We start from the raw sequence: 18,070 nt of genomic DNA, 5'->3' as shown, positions 1-18,070 counted from the left end.
GTCTTTGTTAATAAGTGTCTCACAGAAAGGGCAAAAAATTCATGATCACTGATTTTTATGAACAGAGGGAACACACGTGATTATTTTCTGGAGGGAATTAAAACGTGTAAGCATTTTGCGTGTGTTCATGTGTTCATTACATATGAAAACAGCAGTTCGAAATAACTTGTTGAAAAGAATTAATACTTGTTCGATAAGGTGATTTTTTATCATGCTGAGAATGAAGGTGTATGACGCGCTCAAAGTCATGTTGGTGATTTCACGTCATACAAGGACGGAGTCGGGCAGCGATTTTTACTCGTAGAACTGCATCTGGGACTGATTTGATTTACGCGGCAAAAGCTTATATACCTAAGTTCTAGAATGTTCAGGACTATTTGTTGTATCACTATGCATGAAGTGTAACGTAGTTCCTTTATTGCATGTGTGCGGATGGTCAAATTACAACGTTGTGTCTTTACGCATTCTGAAATCTGTGGGTGTTGACATGGTGGTTGCTATGAAATGTCCCTGCGGAAGATTTGTTCCGGCCGTATTCTCATTAACTTTAAGTTGACTACAAAAATTCAAGTTTAATTAATATCCTCATCCAAATACCGTACCATGTCAAGAAACACCAACATACTTCACAATCAAAATAAACAAATTTTAAGATTTTAAATTTATGAAACAACGTGATGTTCATTTACGTCAACACAGCAATAGCACATAACTCAGCTATTTATTTTGAATTCTTTTTTTCTTTTTAATTTTATATTGAATAACATCCAGTTTCACTATAAATCGAATCGCATTTCTGTTTTTTAGTGCAATTTTCAAAGTTTCTGATTTTTATTTGATATTTTTTTAGATTAGGTCCACCCACCTCCACAATTTTCTTTTAAATGACACCTTTCATAGGTTTTTGACTATGCTGTATACGAAAATCGCATTGAAATTTTGCAGAGATAATTACTTATCGAGATATAAAAAAGTTGTATTATGCATTGTATTCTTTGGCAGCCATCTTTTTTACGCGCGTGCAGTGTCAGTCATAGATGAGTAGATTTGTTTATGATGCGCGCGCACGCGCGTAAAAAAGATGGCCACCAAAGAATACAAGGCATAATACAACTTTTTATATTTCGATAATTACTTATTTCTGCAAAATTTCAATGTGATTTTCGTATTCAGCATAGTCGAAAACCTTTAAAAGTCGTCATTTACAAGAAAATTGTGGAGGTGGACCTAATCTGAAAATTTATCTTTTATTAAAGCTCTCATTCATTATCGATCATCTGACTGTTAGACAGATTTCGTTTATATCACTTTTGAGCGCACAGGTTTGTGTTTACGAAGATCACGGCTTTTGTCCCTGGTTTATTTAATGTTGTGGGCTTTTTTTTAGGCTTTTGCCCGATCACCATATTCAAGTCCTTGAGTAATCATACAAAAAAGAAGAAGAAGAAGAAGAAACAACAACAACAACAATAATAATAATAATAATAATAATAATAATAATAATAATAATAATAATAATTTAAAAAAAAAATCTCATTTTTATTTCTCCTATAAGAGCGTAGGGGCAAAAGGTAAAATTTCAGAAAAAAACATTTTTTTTTCCAAATCGACATAGATGAGTTATCTTTTCTTGATTCTCACTCTTCTGTGTTAGTTTGAAAAAGAAATTAATAAGTCAGCGCTTGTCAACAAATGAGGAAAATTGAGTATAATCTTCTGAAACAAAAATGCTAATCTTTTCCATTCATTTTCAAATATCTTGAAGACACGATCCATCACGAGATTAAAACACAAGGAGAAACTGAAGGTTTTAGCAAAGCCTTAAAAAAATATCCAGTTTTGTCACTTGTTATCGTTGTAGTGTGTAAAACAGTGATATTACCAAGAAGCCGGTTCATCGATTAATTGTATGTTGCAAATTTAAATCATTTTATTCTTTTTTTTTTATTATTCTAATATATAATTTTATTTACAATATAAAAAAAGTAATGTAATTTTCCTTGATATGATTGGTTTCTTTAAAATATTTGCAATTTTTTCTTTCAAGAAAATTAGCATGCAAATGAACGTAGGTATATACAATATAACCCCGGGATACGGCATTAAAAATTAGGGTGCTTATTTTTGAGACCGCGCTATTAAAATTTTTTTTTTTTTCAGGTTAAATTCAAGTTTAACGATATCTTTTTTTTTTTTTTTTTTTTTGGTAAATATAGGGATGCGCTACAACAGAACACTGACCACTCTAATTTGTTTGTTTAGGGGTAATCGAATCGAGGTCGCTGACAATGAATCTGATAATCAAACCCGGCGCAAATTTACCGTTTGCATGGTATTAAACCCTTGGACCCACGAACTACTTTCCGCGATATTACAGCTTCCGTTTACGCTACGCGCAAACACTCGATAACATAAAGGACGGTTGTTGAATGTGCCTTCACGTAGCAAACTGCCTTTTCACATGGTGTACGAATCTTGTGGAACATTTAAAAATATACGAAAAAGGGGTTTGTATTACTGTACACAGATTCGAAAAAGTTGTCAAAAAACAAATATATAACAAATAAATGTTATCAAAGGCAAGATAAGTTACTTTTCTAAACTGGATATATTTTTTGTGTTTTTATTCAATTTAACATGTTTATTCAGCTCGAAAAACATGCAGTGTTTACCGATGTATTGGACAATTCAAAATGGCGGCCGACTCTCTCTTAAACACGGTAAGTTCGAGAAAAGGTGTTATAAATAATAAACTAGACAAAATACTGTTAGAAATTCGCTCAATATATATTACCGTGACATAGGTTGACATATATTCGGTGTTTTTTTAATAGTATTTTGTCTAGTTTATTATTTATAACACCTTTTCTCGAACTTACCGTGTTTAAGAGAGAGTCGGCCGCCATTTTGAATTTTCCAATACATCGGTAAACACTGCATGTTTTTCGAGCTGAATAAATATGTTACATTGAATAAAAACACAAAAAATATATCCAGTTTGGTAGAAAAGTAACTTATCTTGCCTTTGATAACATTTATTTGTTATATATTTGTTTTTTGACAACTTTTTCGAGACTATGTGTACAGTAATACAAACCCCGAAAAAGAAGAAAAGCAAGCACTCCAAGTGGAGCGGAGGGGGGGGGGGGTTAATGTCGGAAAGACATTTAAAAAAAATTTTTTTTTTTTTGGTGCTAGTGCACTCACTTACTGATCCTCGGTATTTTTTAAATCGTATTTCCAAGTTTAATTAAAGTTTTATGTTTTTTATTCAATTGTAAGGTTAAAGTATAGAATAGGTACAAAACACTCTCCCCTCTCCATGTTAAGAATGGCTTTTTAAATAAGAGTTTACTGCTTTCTGTTTACATTGGGAGGAGTTTACATTGCGCGCGCTTTAACACCACCCCCGCCTCCTCCCCCAATGTAAACAGAAAAAAAGGTGCTTCTGCAGGTTAATTAACCGTTTTTTCGTAAGTAACGCACCGACATTTACCGATTAGAACACCACATTTAACATTTTTCAGAGATTTTACTGTTTACATTGGAGGAGGAGGCGGGGGTGGTGTTGGGGCGCGTCTTTCCGACATTACACCCCCCCTCCACTTGGAGGGCTTTTCTTTTTCGTATAAGTTTAAATGTTCCACAAAAGATTCGTACGCCATATGAAAAGGCAGTTTGCTACGTGAAGGCACATTCAACAACCGTCGTTGATGTTACCTCGCACTCGCGCAAACAGAAGCTGTAAAATGGCGGAAAGTAGTTCGTGGGTTCAGGGGTTAATATCATGCAAATGGTAAATTTGCGCCAAGTTTAATTATCAAATTCGTTGTCAGCGACCTCGATTACTCCTAAAAAAACAAATTAGAGTGGTCGGTATTCTGTTGTAGCGTATTCCTATATTTACCTTTTTTTTTTTTTTAATTAAATTGTTAGGTGGAAGCACACAATGGTTACAAAACGCCCTCCCCATGTTAAGAATGGCCTTCGAAATAACGTTCAGCACAGTACCAAAAATACATAAGTACCAAAATTTGTTACAAAATACAGTACAGTATCTAATACACATGTATATAATCAAATAACATTATAAATAACACCGTAAATGAGGGCAACAACCGTAATCAAGGGTAGGAAAAACACCGTATTCCACATCATAATCTGAAAAAACTGTATCCTAGAGCCACAGTATCCCTGGTTCTACTGTATATAGATAAAAAATACAAATAAATTTTATTTTTTTGAAGCCTTAAAATTTATTTCCGTTTGTATTTTTATTTTTTTTTGCTTGTGTGTGTTTTAACTAGAGTGGTGATCGCTAAAATGGAAACTTGCAATAAATAAAATGGGTAAAAAGCGATTGTGCAGTTTAGTTAACAAGAAGGATTGGGGTGGAAAAAAACAAAACTAAACAAATAGACAACAAATAACTGTTACAAATCGCAAGTAAACTATTTTTTCTGTTTAACTGTATAATTTTCACGTGTGTTTTTTTAATTGTAAGATTTATTATCTTTAATGTTTTATTGAGGTGTGGTAAATTGTAACAGAGGCATATCTTAAATGATTTTTTTAAAAATGGATATACAAAAGAGATACACGAGTTGTTAACCTGTGTTCAAAATGTAAAAACGTGTTACATCATTTATATGCCAAATGGTTAAATTTATTGCACGTATGAAGTAGTTCCATCAAATTACTACCCCCTGTTACAGATAGCAAAGAAAAAATTGTTCAAATAATTATGTACATTTGTTGCTTATCTTTTTGGTCTATGTATTTCACAGCTACTTCTTGTGTTATGGAAGCCACATTGATCAATTTGGATCAGTCCAAAGCTTTTGATAGGGTCGATCGTCGCTTCGTGGCATCTATTTTAGAGACTGCTAGATTTAAACCGGAATTCCACAAGTAGATCTCTGTACTATACCATGTGCCGACAGCAGTGGTACAGGTTAACAAAATATACTCAAAATCTTTCGCCATCTCTTGGTTGGTGCGTCAGGGCCTGCTCCTGCTTTATGTCTTTGCATTGGAGCCACTACTTCACAGGCTTAGCGTGGGGGGGATGTCTGGTCCTGTGTGGGATTGCATTGCCTGGTGGATCAAGAGCTAGGGTCTCTGTGTTCGCTGATATTCCCGTCTTTGTGTTGTATTTCTGAGACATCAGGGCAGTGACAGAGGCGCTCACTCAGTACGAAAAGATCACAGGGCCCAAAATCAACCGTAGTAAGTTGGTTGGTTTGAAATTAGGGGCTTGGAGTGGTATCACTATCCTTCCAGTTCCTTTCAACTGGATGTGTGGCCCGGTTTGAATCCTCGGCGTGTGGATTGGACTGGGTCTCCAGCTCAAAATGAATTGGTTAGGTGTACAGTCAAAGGTCAAAGTAGTGGTTGACTAGTGGTTATGTGTTTCCTCTCCTTCTCTACTGATTGGCTGTACTTCCTCTGCCTGCGAATTACCTAAAGGCCCTCTAGAGCCTCTTTGCGTCAGGGGGAGGGGAGGCATTCACAGATAGGTCTGTGTTCAACATCAGTGTGAGAGAGGCAGTGCTGGGCTACTTTTAAAAAGTCATCTTACAGTAAAATAAAAAAGGTTTTAGGAAACAGGGGTTGAGGTTCAGCTGTGCATAAAACAAGGTTGAGTGGGGTGGATTTTTGTCTGTGTTGGGGTGAGGGAATGAGGTAGGTAGGGTTGAGGTTTAAGAAGTCAAGTTGGAGACAGGTTAGAGACAGTGAAAGAGCAGAGAGAGAGATGTTATCTGTGCATGTGTCTGCTTGCTGCCCATCTTAAAATCTAAGTGAACTAGTGTATATCAGGTAAGTTAGGGGGTGGGTGTGACATTTTTTTTATTTTTATTAGTATTTTGGTATCTTTTTGTGAAAAGGTTAAGATTTAAACCAGATTTCACTAACCGTTTTCGCTACACCTCTGTTGGACTCATAAGGATCCGTTAAGAGAAGGAAAAGGAAAAGTAAAAGACGTCAGGAAGAAGGAGAGAGAAGAGTCAAAAGAGGATGGAGAAGGAGATGATGGAGAAGGAAAGAAGAGAAAAAAAAGAAGGGGGAAGAGAAAAGAAAAATGGGGGGAGCCCATAATTTGTTTAATGGTGGTAGTTTTAAACTATTCCTTGTTTGTTTTCTCTCGCTTGATCATACCTGTTAACCTAGACCACCTTCAATATTATTTACCATTACATTCGGTAGTTTTATGTTTGTTTGTTTATTTGTATGTTTATAAATTTGCTATTTATAGTTTTAACAGTTTTGTTATAATACTAATTGAAAACCTCGAATATATATCATTACTAAACCTTTAATGATCAGATAATATTCATTTGTTATGAAGGTGATAATGATTATTAACAAGTGAAACATGCATGGTACCCCATGAGTGCATGGTGAACGAGGCATAAAAAAATGACTAAGTTCAGCATTAACCCCCCTCCCCATAGCTCCAAAAGCCCCAGGAGACGTCAAATCCTGGTGAAAATGAACAAACGGTGCAGTTTTAGTCTTAGCATATGTAAATTTGTGTTCTGCACCATGCAAAAAAAAAAAAAAAAGAAAAAGAAATGACCAAGTTCATCATTTGCCCCGTACCCCAAAAGCCCCCAAGGCCTTAACATATTTAAATTTGAGTTCAGCACCATGCAAAACTGCTAAATAGACATACACAGAAAATTTTGGGCAAATATGGTAAAATAGTCTCAAAACTGAAGTTTTTTTATTAGTCCCAACAGAGCTCCTAGGGCACACCCAAGAGTTATCGTGAAGTATAGACAAACGAAATTATATAGAAATCAGTTAGTTACAACTTTTCCGAAAGTTTTATAAAAATCTAAGGCATCATTTTTTTTCATAAGCACAAAAGTGTCAATTTAAGCCATTTTAACCCAAAAGGCACCCCTAGGGGGACAACCAGAGTTTTCCCGGAAAATCCGTTTCTGTTATTTTTTTACTCGTATCATATTTAATGTTATTGCAAAATTTTAAAAAGTTCCGAGGCGTAGTTATTGAGAAAAGTGGGGACAGATGAATGGACAAGCGTGAATTTACAGGTTTCTTTTTTTTGAATGATGCAGAACTCAAATTTACATATGTTAAGGCCTAAAACTGCACTGTTTGTCCATTTTCACCAGGATTTGACATCTCCTGGGGCTAAATAGGGGAGGGGGCAATAAATGAGGGAGGGGGCAATGCTGAACTTATTCATTTTTTTTCATGCCTCGTTCACTGTGCATTCACGAGGGACCATGCAAAATCCAAGTTGAAAACTTTTTTAAATTAAATTTTTGCCTTGTTATTAAATTGTTTTCATCTTTTACTATGGTTCAAATGTGAATTTTAAAATTTTATTTATTACTAGCTGCTCACTTACCATTGCCCAGTCATAAGATACGCTTAAATGTATTTTAATTCGTGCAGATTACGTACTTCTTATTATAGAGACAATTCTCTATCAATTATTATATTGAAGATAATAGATAGAAGTGAGATCAAAACTAAAAAATATATATATGGTTTGGATGCCATCAGCTAGAATTGAAACCAAAATATACAACTCTCCACCCTTATTCCTTAACTTCTGAGCCATGCCTGTATGCATAAATTCACCTGTCATAGCTTTTTTAAAAAATAGAAACACCTGATCGTTGAAGACCAGATGCAAGCAAGCAAGGTTCACAGAGTTTTTATAATTATATAGATTAAAGGAAAGATCTAGCTTGATCTTTAATCTTCTATGACTCAAGATTTAACTTGTTAGCCGTTGAAACTAGTCAAAGTTCTGCCCCTTTTTTTTTCTATTTACGGGTTAAAAGGATTTTACCCAATATGTAGGCTCGTTAAGTTTAATGCTTCCGTTATGATTAATTTTTATTTAACGTAAAATGACATTACATTTGTCAGGATTTTTTTTTATTGGGTTGGTGCAAAAAAAAAAAATGTTTTTTGATGTTCAACTTGATGTAAAAACCTAATACTTATTTGAAATTTAGTTATGCATTGAAAATTAGCCTAATTGGACTTATAGCATTCACCATTGCAAATAGAATTTCCAACCAGCTTTGAATGGTCATAATTTGGTTGCCAATTAAACTACCAAAATAAATTGGGTATTATTTTTTATGTTTTGCGCACATCTATGTGCACACAGTAAAAGATATAATACGAATAAAATTTTGGTTTGGGATACCTCTTAATATACATGGAAAGTGTTCGACTGAGCTTCAATCTATGGTCCCCCCTCGCAAAACTTTCACAAGAAACACTCGTCTAGCTGTAAACACTATCAATAATTCCCCCCACTCTTTATCTGTGCCTAAACCTAAACGTAGATTCCATGAACAAAGCTTTTTTATTAGAACTGCACGCCTGTGGAATTGTCTTCCGTTTTCCTGCTTTCCGGCTGACTACAATATGGTTGTCTTCAAGTCTAACGTAAATAAGTTCTTGATGAGCCGTTCCATATAAGTTATCAAATTTAACAAATTTTCATTACTAATGATTATTATATTGTCCAATTTCTACACTCTTTAACCCTTATCCTTGAGTGGCCTCTTAGCCTTGATAATGAGTTGATACCTATGAAAAAAAAAAAAAAGAAAAAGTCCAATGTGAACAAGTTCTAATTGAATCGTCCCCCTAAGTAATCCAAGTTACAAAATTCCCACTGTTTACTATGCTAAAATCACAATGACTAAGTATACCTATTAACCCTTATCCTCGAGTGGCCTCTGGGCCTTGATAAGTGGTGACACCCTTGTAAAAAAAAAAAAAAAAAAAAGTCCTCACAATCCATGATTAATGTTTTTGAATTGCTATTTTCTGGGTTCCAGTCTTTTTTTTTTTGTTTTTTTTTTAAATTACATTTTCACCCCAAACAAGGCATATAGCCACTTTGTTGTAGGGGGCTACTATCAGGGACATGGGCATCAGGGGTACTGTGTAGGGAGTTGGGCAGCAAGATGTCGGTTCATGTTGCACTTGAACTTCTGCATGTCAGTACAGTTGGGGAAGCAGGGACCCGGCAGGGAATTCCAAAGTTTAGCTGTCCTGGGTAAGAAACTACTGGAGTAGAAAGCTCTCTTACATCTAGGGATCTCTACTGTGAAGGGGTGAGATTTAGCTGCTTGTCGGGTTTGTCGGGGATATTTACGTCGAGGGGGCACAAGTGCTTGCAGTTCGTCAGAGCATTCACCGTTAAAGTACTTGTAGAAAAGGCAGAGGGATGCAACATTTCGTTGATGGGACAGGGGCTGAAGTTTAGATGACAGTTCAGGACCTATCAGATTGGCAACTCTCTTTTGAACCTTGTCTAGGAGCGAGAGACTAGTGGTAGATGCACCAGTCCAAATATGACAACAATACTCCATACGTGGGCGAATAGTGGCCTTATAGAGGTATAGGTTACTTTCGGGCGTTTGTATCTTTCTAGAACGGTAGAGAGAACCTACCTTCTTCGGAGCGGTCCTGGCGATACTCTCAATGTAATTGTTCCAACTCATGTTTCCTGAAAGTGTTAGGCCGAGGAGTTTAAAGGATGTACTTTCAGATAAAGAGTCATTGGCCATTGCTATTGGTGGTAGAGTAGGTTTATTGTAATTATTGAAGGAAACGAGTTTTGTCTTGGCAGCATTGAATGTGACCATCCATTTATGTCCCCATTCCACTACAGATTGGAGGTCATCCTCTAGTGCTTCTGCCATTTCTTTAGATATGTGTTCATTTGTTTTCTTGTCGTGTCTGTTATAGAATGTGGTGTCGTCAGCATATATACCCATCTCACAGACAATTTTGTCAGGGAGGTCATTTATGAATATTAGGAATAACAGAGGCCCCAGGATAAACCCCTGAGGCACTCCTTCATTTATATCATGTTGTTTAGATGTACGACTGTCGAGGACAACCTGGATTTTTCTCTTATCTAAGAAGGATTTAATTATGTCATGTATTCTTCCAGTGATACCATATGATCTGATTTTCCTGAGAAGACCTACATGCCATACCCTGTCAAAAGCCTTAGATATATCTAGAGCTACCGCTTACCCTCCCCCGCTTTGTCCAGTGAGTGGTATATACGTTCTGAGATTACAGTTAGGATGTCTGCTGTTGAACAGGCTTGTCTAAATCCATATTGTTGGTCAGTCAGAAATTTAGCATTTGTAAGGTGATGGACTAGAGCTTGGTTAATTATTGTCTCAAATATTTTGGCGAAAAGTGAGAGGAGGTTAATGGGGCGATAATTTACTGGGGCAGTTCTTTCGCCAGAAATCTTGAAAACTTGTACCACAGAAGCAGTTTTCCAGCAGGCAGGAAAGCAATATTCATTAAGGCATTTGTTGTAAAGTTTGGAGAGAACTGGAGCTACTTCGGCAGAGCACTTTTTTAATAGCACAGCCGGGATGAGATCAAATCTACATGCTTTTGCAGTGTCAAAATTTCTAATGATAGCATGCACTTGAGAAGGGGTGATTTTCAGATCGTCTAGTGTGGCGTCTGTCTGCAAAGGAAAGTCAGGTAGGGGGTGATTGGCAGGGTCCAGTGTGGAGTTGGAGGCAAACCGACTGGCAAGCACGTTAGCCTTCCCAGTTGCAGAGCAAACAACCTCATGATTGTTGGATAGTGGGGGGATTGTTGATTGCCCATTATTTACTACACTGTTGTAGATTTTCCAGAAGTCGTGGGTCCCTAATTTCTGTGCTTCGATACGTTTTTTGGTGGTTTCAGTAAATTCTCTCTTAGCTGTCACTATTTCTTTCTTACAGTTACTTCTGGCTTCTATATACTTCTGTCTGTTTTGAACTGGACTTATGTCGGTTAAATCTGCATTATGCATGCTGCCTTTGCGCGATGGCAGCTGCACAAGTAGAAGTAAACCATTGGGGAGAGTAGGGCTTGCTATAAAATTTCTGTGTGGGAACATGTGCTTCAATTGCTGTTTTGAACCATTCAGTGGTCTGATTTGCGCACTCTTCAGCAGGAAGTGAAAAGATAGTTTGCCGTGGGGCGTCCCTGATGAGATCCCTGATGGCTTCCCAGTCAGCCTTTTTATAATATCTCATTGTTTTGAGCAGTGGCTCTTCAGTTTTGGCTCTAAAGTTTAGGGCTATTTCAACTGTTACCACTGCATGATCGCCGTTCCCAAGTGGGCTGTGGGCATTAGTTACAGTCATCGGGAACCGTGGTTAGAACAGATCTAGAAGTGATGCGTGTTGTTCTTGCTGGTCTGGGAAACGGGTTGGAAACGTAACCATCTGTGATAGGGAATGAGATATAGAGAAGTTATATGTAGTCATACCAGCTGTGTCTGTGCGAGTAGAAAATCAAAGCCAGTTTTTGTGGTGGACATTGAAGTCACCAAACACCTGCACTTGTGCGCTAGTGTCGAGGGAAAGTGCTGTGTCTATGCTGTCAGAGACTTTGTTTATTAGGGTACAGTCCTGGGTGGAGGGAGAGCGGTAGAGAAAATAAAAGTAGCTAATGTTATATTGCATGTTAAGTCTAAAGCACATAAAGGCTTGATCGTCTGATTCTAGTTTAGTTTCTCTAGTCAAGGGGAGGGTGTTCCGAATATATACTCCAAGCCCGTGCATATATCTGTCAGAGTCCTTACGGCAGTGGGAGATATCCAGGCATGTTAAAGTAGTTAGAGGGGACTGAGGAGTGTAGGTTAGTCTCACTTAGTACTAAGATATCCGGGGTGTTTGTTAGGAGAAATGCTTCGATATCATTTAAATTAGTTCTAAGCCTATGGATGTTCGTAAATGCAAGCCTCAAGGGATGCTGAAGAAGTGGTTATGTAGAATACCAGACATGCAACACAAGCAGCCCATCAGTTGTCCTGCCATCTACTAGGATTGTGGTCTCGGTATATCCCACCGGGGATGAATGCAAGGTCCCTTTCCATGCGCGACATGGCACTACAAACAACCCGATATTATACAACTGTTGATGAAGCAGCCACTCTAAGCGCTACCAAAGTCTATGTATCAAACATTTATTGTTGGCTAATTTTTGATTGTGAAGTATTTTTTTTTTTTTTTTAGCCTTTACATCAGGTGGCTTAATGCCTTGTCTGAAGCAATTTCCATAAAAAATGTCCTTTGTTAACTTTTTTAGATTTATTAATGTAAATGTTAGTGATTAAATTAATATTTTGCAAAAATTATTTACATTTATTTTGTAATGTTTTGTTTTAATTATTTACTTATGATTTTTCCTAATAAAATTCTGAATATTTTTATTCCAGATCCCTATGCATATCAAATGGTGAAACTTCGGAAGAATCAAAGGAAACATCCCTAAATTTTCATCTATATGAGTTCTTGGATGGACTTTTTATTTTCATATGAGCAGTTGCAAAAAGCATAAAAAAAATTTCTCTTGTATTTAAGTTTCTCTTCATTTGGGCAACATTCATAACCCCTGTCCTTTGGCACCTCTAATCTCTAAATCTAGCAAAAAGAACAAACGCTAGTCGTACAGTGGCATCTTTAACATGGAAGGTTCACAGCTGGATGAGGCAAGGGATGGCAATGCAGAGTTTGTCGTGTCCACGATGCAACATCTGGAAACCGTAATGGAAGAAAAAATAAACGCAGGAAAAACTATGGAAAAAGAAATCTTTGTTGTTTTAAACCCCGAACCCTCGTCACCCATAGAAACTGCAGTTGGTACCCAACTAGCCAAGTCACTGATTCCAGATTTAGAACCTTTAGCTGAAAAAAAAGAGGAACCCTCACAACCTACCGAAAAACAAACAATCATTGTTTTAAATCCTACTGAATCTTTTCCACTTTTGGAAGCTGAAGTTGACACCAATCAACTCAAGTTCCTAAGTCATGGTTCAGAAATGGAAATCAAGCAAAAAAACGGTCCACAGCAACCTATGGCAAAGAAATCAATGGTTTTAAATCCTGAATCATCACCAACTCTAGAGGTAGTGAATGGCATCCACCTGGATACGTATACGACTTCACATTCAAGAATATCAGTAGAAACTAAAAAGGATCCTCCACATCCTACCATAAATGAAACAACAGCTTTAAACTCTGATTCATCGTCAGTTGTAACCGCAGTAGTTGGGACCCAGCTCACTATATCTAAAACTCTAGATTCGGATAATTTGATTTGGAAAAAAGAGGGTTCTCAGCAACCGATGGTAAAAAACCCCTCTATTTTAAACCATAATACATTGTCGACTATAGCGGAAGTAGTTAGTACCCAGCTTACCCCATCTAAAATTCCAATTTTGGAAACAGTAATTGAACAAAAGGAGGGTCCTCAGCAATGTATAATGAAAGAAGCGTCGGTTTTAAACCATGAATCAACAACGCTAAAGGCAATGAACGTTAACCAGCCGACTGAGTCTACAATTCCAGATTTGGAAAAATCAGTCCAGAAAAAAGAGTGTTCTCCACAATATATGGAAGAGGACGCTTCAATTTTAAACTCTGAATCCTTATCAACTGCAGCGGAAAAAATTGGTATCAGACTGGAAAAGACTGTTACTCCTGCTTTGGAAATTATAACTGACAAAAAAGAGGATCTCTCAGAACGAATGGATAAAAAAACAGCCATTGCTTTAAATCATCCAGAACCTTTACCACTTTTAGAAAGAGCAGACGGTGCTGATTTTCTTAAGCTTGTAACTCGGGATTTTAAAGAGGATCATCATAAACCTTTGGAAAAGGAAACCTCTTCTTCCTTGTTGACTGTAGCGGCAGTGAATGGTACCCAAATTGCTATAGATGACACTCGGGATTCAGTAACCATAATTGAAGAAAAAGAATGCCCTCCACAATCTATAACAAAAGAAACTTCGCTTTTAAACCCTGAACCCTCATCAACTGTGAACAGCACCTATTTCATCATGTCTGAAACTCCAGATTCAGGAACATTTGTTCAGGAGAAAAAGTGTCCCCAACAAGTAATGGAAAAAGAAATTTCTGTTTTAAACCCACTGGTTGACATCCAACAGGCTAAGGCCATAACTCCTAGAGATACACCACAGCTTACGGAAAAAGAAACCACGATTGTTTTGAATCCTCCTGAATCTTTATCAGTTTTAGATGGAGCAGCTGTTACCCATCTTGTCCAGTTCATAACCGACGATTCAGAAACTGTGATCAAACAAAAAGAAGGTCCTCGACAACACTTGAAAAATGAAACGTCCACCGTAAACTTTGAGCCAGCATCAAGTGTAGAGATGGGGAACAGTACTCACTCTACCTTATCTAAAATTAAGGATCCAAAATTCATAAACCAGAAAAAAGAGTATCCTCTTCAATCTATGATAAAAGAAACATCTTTTGTTAATCCTGAATCATTGACAATTACAGAGAAGACAGATGCTACCCATGTCACTTTATATAAAACTGAGGATTCAGAAAGTTCAGGTCAGGAAAGAAAATGTCCTCTTCAACCTATGATAAAAGAAACTTCTGTTTTAAATACTGAATTATCATCAACCATGAAGACGGTTAATAACTGTGATGCGACCGTGCCAAAACCTCAGGATACAGAAACTTTAGCTCAGGAAAAAGATGGTTCTCAACAACCAATGGTAAAAGAAAGCTCTATTGGATCCGTATCATCTGTAAAGGAAGTGGTTGGTGTTCAACTAGCCCATAGTACAACCCCAGAAGATCTTCCACAGTCAAGGGATAAAGAAACCACTGTTGTGTTGAATCGTCCTGACTCATCATCCATTTTAGAGAAAGCCATTGGTACCCACTTAGTCCAGTTTGTAACTCGGGATTCAGAAACTATAATTAAACTGAAAGAGGATAAATTGCCACCCTTACAAAAAGAAACATGTCTTTTGAACCCCAATTCTTCAACTATAGGGACATTGAACGATACTCGGCTTTCCAAGTCCGTGTCTATGAATTCAGAGATGCTAACCAAACTAAAAGAGGGAGCTAAGCATTCTGTTAACAAAGATATGCCAGTTTTAAATTCTGACTCCCCATTAACTACAGAGACCATGAATGGTACTCAACAACCTATGACTGTGGATTCAGGCAGATTAACCAAAAACCAAAAAGAGGGAGCTAAGAATCCCCTTAACAAAGATGCGCTCGTTTTAGACCCTGACTTTTCATTAACCGCAGAGACTGTGAATGGTACTCAACAACCTATTACTGTCAATTCAGAAACGCTAACCAAAGAAAAAGAGGCCGCTCAATATCCCACTGAAAAAGACATGCCCGTTTTAAACCCTGGCTCTTCATTAACCGCAGAGACTGTGAATGGTACTCAACAACCTATTACTGTCAATTCAGAAACGCTAACCAAAGAAAAAGAGGCCGCTCAATATCCCACTGAAAAAGACATGCCCGTTTTAAACCCTGGCTCTTCATTAACCGCAGAGACTGTGAATGGTACTCAACAACCTATTACTGTCAATTCAGAAACGCTAACCAAAGAAAAAGAGGCCGCTCAATATCCCACTGAAAAAGACATGCCCGTTTTAAACCCTGGCTCTTCATTAACCGCAGGGACTGTGAATGGTACTCAACAACCTATGGCTGTGAATTCAGAGACGTTAATCAAACAAAAAGAAGGAGCTCAGCATTCTCTTAACAAAGATATGCCAGTTTTAAACTCTGACTCCCCATCAACTACAGAGACCATGAACGATAATACTCGACAACCTGTCCCAAATGAAACGACCATTGTGCAGAAGCTGCCATTCGAATGTCCCGATTGCGGACGAGGTTTTAAGGACGAAAACATACGGGCTATTCATCAGCGCGTTCACACATACAACATTGCAAAGCCTTACGCATGCAAGCATTGCGAGAAGGCATTTACGAGCACAAGCAGCCTGCATATGCACATCCGCAGACATAATGGGGAGAAACCGTATGTGTGTAGTATTTGTGGAAAGACGTTCATTGACGTGTTTGCATGTCGTGTGCATATGAGGTGTCATACTGGTGAGAAGCCTTACAAGTGTGACATTTGCAATGAACGGTTTGCACAAGCATCGAATCTTAAATCACACGTGAAAATCCACTCTACTTTAACATGGCATATGCGGCGGATCCATGCGGCCCCGACGAAAACGAAAAAGAAAAATCTGAAGAGTCAGTTGGAAAAGAATCCAAAATCTACAATGAAAATAAAAACATCAGAATCTTCAGTTGCAGCAGGAAAGAATTTTGAATCTTCGGGCCGGAAAGGAAAGAATTCTAAATCTTTGGTCCCGAAAGGAAAGAATTCTAAATCTTTGGTCCCGAAAGGAAAGAATTCTAAATCTTTGGTCCCGAAAGGAAAGAATTCTAAATCTTTGGTCCCGAAAGGAAAGAATTCTAAATCTCCAATCCCGAAAGGAAAGAATTCTAAATCTCCAATCCCGAAAGGAAAGAATTCTAAATCTCCAATCCCGAAAGGAAAGAATTCTAAATCTCCAATCCCGAAAGGAAAGAATTCTAAATCTCCAATCCCGAAAGGAAAGAATTCTAAATCTCCAATCCCGAAAGGAAAGAATTCTAAGTCTCCAATCCCGAAAGGAAAGAATTCTAAATCTTCGGTCCCGAAAGGAAAGAATTCTAAATCTTCGGTCCCGAAAGGAAAGAATTCTAAATCTTCGGTCCCGAAAGGAAAGAATTCTAAATCTTCGGTCCCGAAAGGAAAGAATTCTAAATCTTCGGTCCCGAAAGGAAAGAATTTGGAATCCTCGGTCACAAAAAGAAATAATTCAGAATCTTTGGTCACCAAACAAAAGAAGTTGGAACCTTCGGCCACAAAAAGAAAGAATTCGGAATCTTCGGTCACAAAAGGAGAAAATTCAGAATCTTCAGTCATGAACGAAAAGAATTTAGAATCTTCTGTCATAAAAGGAAGTAATGCAGAGTCTTTGGTTACAAAAAGAAAGAATTCTGAATCTTCTACAAAAAAAAGAAAAAGTTCAGAATCCTCAGCTACGAAAAGAAAGAATTCAGAATCTTTAGCCACGAAAAGAAAAAGTTCAGAATCTCCGACTGCAACAGGAAAGAATTTAAAATCCCTTGTTGCAGAAAAAAGAAAATTGGAATCTTCTGTGAAAAGAAAGAATTCTGAACTCTCTTCCAATAAAAGTAGGGACATAGAAACCTCTGGCAAGAAAAGACAAAATATGAAAATTTCAACCGCAAAAAGAAAGAATTCTGAGACTTTTAATAGGAAAACAAAGAATTTAGAACCTTGTGCCAAGAAAAGGAGAAAAGCCAAATAAATAATTATTTGATTGTAAATTCTTTTTTGTTTTAATTTTGTTTTATTTATGTGCAACTATACCTGCATCCTTGAGCACTTTACCATGAATGCATGTGATGTGTTCTTGAACATATGTCCCTTTTCTTCTTCTGTATCCAGATTCTAAGGTTGTCTGTTGCAGCAGTATCAAGCCATGGTCCGTTACAAAAGTTTATATGCATAACAAATGCAACACAAATACAGGTATTGTATGCAAACTACTTGCTGGACATGGGGAGAGTGTATGCTTGTGCCTAACGTCATAATGCTAGTATCTCTGTTCAAGCTAATTCTCCCATCTATTGTCTTCTGAATCTAAAGCTTCTTTCTAAGAACTGTACACCTGTGGAACTCTCTTCCATTTGCTTGTTTCCTAGCTGACTACAACTTGGTTGTCTTCAAGTCCAACATAAACAAATTCTTGATGAACTGCCCCCTTAAGTAATCCAATTTACCAAATTTCCATTACTAACGATTACTACGATATTATCCCATTGATTACTGTATACTCAATAACCCTTATCCTCGAGTGGCATCCCTGCTTTGATAAGTGGTGACTCCTATGTAAAAAAAAAAACAAAAAAAAAATCCTTCTCAGTTGAATTCTGTCGTTTCTCTCTCTTCAGTTCAACTAACTCCTTCGTTCTTTTTTCAGTCGTTCTAACCACCTCTTCTACTTCATGTTTCAGTTTCTGCCTTTCTTTTCATTTGTTATATTCATCCTTTATCATTACTTCCACCATTGAAACTGAAAAACTTCTGCTGTTCCTACATCTTTCTAAATTCCTCATCTTGACCATGCAGTCTAACTGTAAAGGCGTCG

At 37.2% G+C, this 18,070-nt stretch overlaps 1 protein-coding gene across 1 annotated transcript; it reads left to right on the top strand.

The window, feature by feature from the left end:
* Positions 1-1,639: 1,639 nt before the first annotated feature.
* LOC145277696 (uncharacterized) lies at positions 1,640-17,328 on the top strand. The gene is made up of 2 exons (XM_080129386.1): positions 1,640-1,907; positions 12,254-17,328. The coding sequence occupies exon 2, from the start codon at positions 12,503-12,505 to the stop codon at positions 17,225-17,227; it is 4,725 nt and encodes a 1,574-aa protein (XP_079985512.1). The 5' UTR covers positions 1,640-1,907; positions 12,254-12,502; the 3' UTR covers positions 17,228-17,328.
* The last annotated feature ends 742 nt before the right edge of the window (positions 17,329-18,070 follow it).

This window comes from Euprymna scolopes, chromosome 6, assembly GCF_053919585.1.
Source record: "Euprymna scolopes isolate OS-2025 chromosome 6, ASM5391958v1, whole genome shotgun sequence".
NCBI lineage: Eukaryota > Metazoa > Mollusca > Cephalopoda > Sepiida > Sepiolidae > Euprymna > Euprymna scolopes.
Note: the sequence above shows the minus strand (reverse complement) of the source record. Positions and strands in the feature narration are given on the sequence as shown.

Bases quoted from the DNA above. Each gene is read 5' to 3' on its own strand.
- LOC145277696 (XM_080129386.1), top strand. From the start codon at position 12,503: ATGGAAGGTTCACAGCTGGATGAGGCAAGGGATGGCAATGCAGAGTTT.